The sequence below is a fragment of the Camellia sinensis genome, chromosome 8 (genome assembly GCF_055761805.1).
Source record: "Camellia sinensis isolate YWXY chromosome 8, ASM5576180v1, whole genome shotgun sequence".
Lineage (NCBI taxonomy): Eukaryota > Viridiplantae > Streptophyta > Magnoliopsida > Ericales > Theaceae > Camellia > Camellia sinensis.
The window spans coordinates 121,373,673-121,378,449 of NC_138968.1; the positions used below are offsets into that span (position 1 = coordinate 121,373,673).

At 34.8% G+C, this 4,777-nt stretch overlaps 1 protein-coding gene across 1 annotated transcript; it reads left to right on the forward strand.

Annotated features, from left to right (window-relative positions):
• Nucleotides 1-3,515: 3,515 nt before the first annotated feature.
• Nucleotides 3,516-4,468, forward strand: LOC114261548 (putative germin-like protein 9-2). Its single transcript, XM_028201828.2, has one exon. It carries the CDS (start codon nucleotides 3,600-3,602, stop codon nucleotides 4,212-4,214), a length of 615 nt encoding a protein of 204 aa, XP_028057629.1. The 5' UTR covers nucleotides 3,516-3,599; the 3' UTR covers nucleotides 4,215-4,468.
• The last annotated feature ends 309 nt before the right edge of the window (nucleotides 4,469-4,777 follow it).

The window sequence follows — 4,777 nt, forward strand, 5'->3', positions numbered from 1 at the left end:
GGAAAATCAAGGCCTAAAAACATGCTAATTGTGTGAAATCAAACTCAAAACTTGAAAGTATCACATGTATGCAATGGAATGAGTTTAAAGCTTCCAAATCATAATCAAATTAGATCAATTGATGAAAAACATGGTAACCTCTCAAACCTATGGTAGAATTGGCACATGCATGTAAGAAGTACTTGAAATCCAACCTAAAAAATGTGATGAAAGTGCATGCATGCATGAATGGCTTAATTCTCTTCATTTCTAGCTTCATTCTTTCATTACTCAACTTAATTCTCTAGAGTTCATGGCCTAAACATCATAATTATAGAATATATGGGTTGAATTCTTACCTAGGCTTTCCAAGGTGAGAGCTAGAGGGTTAATTCTTGAGTCTCTAAAGTCCAATTCCTTCAATTCTTAGCAATTCCCTTAGCTTGAGCTTAATCCTTCTCCAAAATGACTCTAAGCTCACTCTTCTCACTCTCCCTCATGTTTGGAGCTCAAAGAGGATGAAATGAGAGTGTAAAGTGTATCCTAGGGGTCTCACATGCCTTATATAGGCTCAACTAATGAAGCTTACTTAACTTAAGTTAAAGGTAACTAATTGGGATCATTTTATTCTAATTAATTGGTTCCGAATCGAATTTCAATTCAACCTACCACATAAATCAAGTCAGTTTCATGATCGTATGCTGATAAGGCCTTTAATTCACAAAACAAAGCAGAAATACAAATAGATATTCCTACAGCAAATAGATATAAACATGAATAACACAACACACATGCAGTTAATTCAGAATTTCATCTTAATTACTTATTAGGCATCTTTAATTGTGGTTTAGCAGTTAATCATAGGTCGGGATTATTACAATCGTAAAACACCTGCAGTTACTCAATCAATCATGAATGTGGCTTTGAGTAGAAGTCCACCAACAGACCAATCTTCCAACAAAAGCAATGGATCGAATCATAGCACCAGTCGTGGCAGCCCATACCAATTTGCACCCCCAATAGTCGAATCATGTGACATTATTGTTGCTCATCAAGAATATGAATGTAACATCTTTCCTAATACCATTTACGATAACCACATTGTACAGGTGTAACGTGACATTAGTTTTTTGAATGACGCAATTGGCCACATCAATTGTGTTTTCATGATTAAAAAGTGCATTGCTCCTTACTGTTGGCAATGAAATCTCATATTCCTTGACGTTGCTTTCCATTGTATACGGTATTGTTGTTGGTGCAGTTTGATCGTCATAACCTAACATCCTGTTTGAAAAATTGATTATAATTACCACAATGGGGTCTATTTTTAAACATGCAGGGTATTGCATTCAATGTTTGTTTAGGTGTTTTATTATGACCACGCTTGGCTTAAATGAATTATTCACCGATTGAAATGTAACGAAACGGTGTACCGAATCAACATTACCCGTAACATTACAAACCCATATCAACGGTGCTAACATTGAAAATTGTACGCAAGACGTTTTATACGCCACTAGATGCGAGTTCCTTCCTGCCTCAAATGACATTTTCTACGTTTGACAAAAATATATCGTCCACCAACCCAACCACCGTGATTCACTCTCTCTTAGTCACACATAAAAAAAAAAAAAAAGAAATCTTGCACACCTTACATTTTCAGAGCACAACGAATCAGCAGGGCTAACAAATGAATCACAAAGGGGTACACAAGTAAACTCAAATGGTACCAAATCAAATAAATACACCTTTCCAAAACTAAAGGACCATTCGATTCATGAGAAAACTCTTGGAATTAAATGGATCAATATTAACCCATATGGGATTTATGGATAATTTTTCCTTTTGAGTGGAACTTAAATGAATTAAAAATAGCAATGCTATAAAAACTGAATATATATTTAATACTTTTATATAAAATGATGTGTCGCATTTATATTTGTTGAAAATAAAAATTCCATTATTATTATGGTTCAATATTGCCACATATTTTTATATAGATATTTTTTTGGTATATAACTCTAAATACTTGGCAATTTTCATTAGAAAAAAATCATCATCCTAGAAGGTTGGAGTTCACAATGCATCTTCCTCGTCTTCTAATCTAAAATTACTACCTCATACCCCCGAAAACAAAGACTAGGAATCACAGCTAAAAATCATGGGGATGAAGAAATCAACAATTTTTTGTCATTTTACACCTAATAAATCATTGTACGAGACTCCCAAAAAAAGAAAAATGTCAAAATCCACGCCATGTACAAAAAGTATGTACGATTAATCCATTTGCATATTTTATCAGTATAACAAGCTGTGACCCCCCCCTCCAAAAAAAAATTAAATTAAATTAAATTTTGTTGCCATTAGAATCCAATTGACAACTCATCATCCAAAGCAATGTCCTAGTAGTCTTCTAACTCCACTTTTCTTTCTCATTGATCTAATGGTGATATATATTAATCGTATGATCCGGACAAATGAGAAGAGTGGACAAGAGTCAAGTTTGAATTGGAGAGGTGGAGAATATACCCACTAACCAATTAGGCTACTCCGTAAGGGGGCATTGTTGTTAGGTCTTTAAACTTGCTGCAGGATGTTTGTGTTCTTTTTTTTTCATACCTCCTTATTTTAAAATATTTACGGTAATGAGATTATTTATCAAGATTATCATATAACCGTACGAGATTATTTACAAATACAAAGAAACCGACCATTTGATCAATTTAGGTAGTCTAGGCCCGAACATTAATTGAGTATCAATTCGAGAATATGAAATCGCACTCCAGCCATTTGTCTACTGCTGGTAGTCCAAACGGCTAATGAGAGAAAGAATTTTGTTGTGGTGGTTAAAGCTTGGGAAATCGCTAGGGTAGTGGTGGATTGGGGTGTGAGTTCTAGTGGATGGGGGTTACGGAGAAAGGGCTAGGGAGGTCAAGGAGGGGTGGTGACTATGCGGTATAGAGAGGAAGGGGCTAGGTGGCGGTAGTGACTATGTGAGGTGGAAGAGGTAGTGGTTAAGATTTGGATCGTTAAAAATGAAATAAGGTTGGGATTAAAATAGGTGTTCAAACAAAAAAGATTTATCTTTTTTTAAAAAAAAAATTTAGCAATAGAATATACAGAAAAATGAGATGTCGAATAATATTTTCTTTTTTAAAAAAAGTTATAATACAGTCATATTAAATTAGAATTAAACATCCTATAAGAAGAAGAAAAAAAAAAAGGTCTCAAACAAGAAATTCTACACAAATTACAAACAACAAAAGCTATTAAAAAAAGCAATTACGGTTCTGGAAAAATCAAATAATATTTTTAAAGTTCTTTAATAAGATGCCTCTTAGAAGATCATGTAGTTTTCAATATAAATTAATGACATAGAATCTTTAAATTGCCCTTTTTTTTTTTTTTGAACAACTACAGCTATTAGATTATGACTCGAGAAAAATTATGATTGGACGAAAAGGATGCCCATTCGGCAAAATTAAAAACAAAGGGGGCTAAATCCTCTAGCAACTCTCCTCTATAAATTGACAATGTCCTCTCGTTAAGTCATATATCAAAAAAATAACCAACACCCTTCAAACACATTCCACCCCCCAAACAAACCATTTATCTCAACTATGGCATCAAAACACCAACTCTTTTTCAATCTAGTCCTTATCTGTACCACCCTCCTCCCCATATCAATGGCCGGAGACCCCGACATCCTCACCGACTTCATAATCCCTCCCAACGCCATCGTCGATGGCAGCCTCTTCACCTTCACCGGCATGAGATCCCTCGTCAACTCACCGATACCGTCCAACTTCACCGTCCTCAAAGCAAGCATGGTCCAATTCCCAGCTCTCGAAGGCCAGTCCGTCTCTTATGCAGTTCTTGAATTCCCAAATGACTCCGTCAACCCTCCTCACACCCACCCTCGTGCCTCCGAGCTCTTGTTCCTCCTCGGAGGTTCTCTTGAGGTTGGCTTCGTCGACACCACTAACAAGCTCTATACTCAGACTCTGGAGTTTGGCGACATGTTTGTGTTTCCTAAGGGACTTGTTCATTTTCAGTATAACAATGGGGGTAATGGTCCGGCACTCGCTTTGTCGGCTTTTGGAAGTGCTAATGCAGGGACTGTGTCTGTTCCGACCACGGTTTTTAATACTAGTATTTTTGATGGGATTTTGGCTAAGTCTTTTAAAACTGATATTGCTACTGTTGAAAAGCTCAAGGCTGGACTTGCTCATTAGGTGATGATTGCTTTAGAAGGAATGGAAGATGGATTGGTTCTCTTATTAGAAGTGAATAAAAGTAACCAATATGTTTTCTGATTAATGTATTTGGTACCGAATTCTTATGATATGTTGTTTGTAATTGGCTTTAAATTTCTTAGATGGAAAAATAAAACTTGTTGGAGTACAAGACTCCACTACTGGATACTTCCACTTGTGTAATAATATTTAGGGCAATTATGTTGGTAATTTTTACATTTTATCTTGTGTCATTTAGATTCTTACACTTTCAATTACTTTAATTTTGATTGTTAATTTTGAATTTTGTGTTAACTTGATACTGCCATTAGTATTTTTAAAAAACAATTATCACTAAATTGGTTGAGATTATAATTTTGCTCATAGAAGTATGACACATATCACTTATGTGCATATTTTTTTATTAAAAAATGCTAACGATTGTAATCAATTGAAAATTGAGACAAAATCATAAATTTATGATCAAAAACAAATTAATTGAAATTATAGGAACAAAAATGGCATAGACTAAAATATAGAAACTACCAACATAATTTACACTA

What these genes read in the sequence shown, in the direction of transcription:
- LOC114261548 (XM_028201828.2), top strand. Translation starts at nt 3,600, where the DNA reads ATGGCATCAAAACACCAACTCTTTTTCAATCTAGTCCTTATCTGTACC.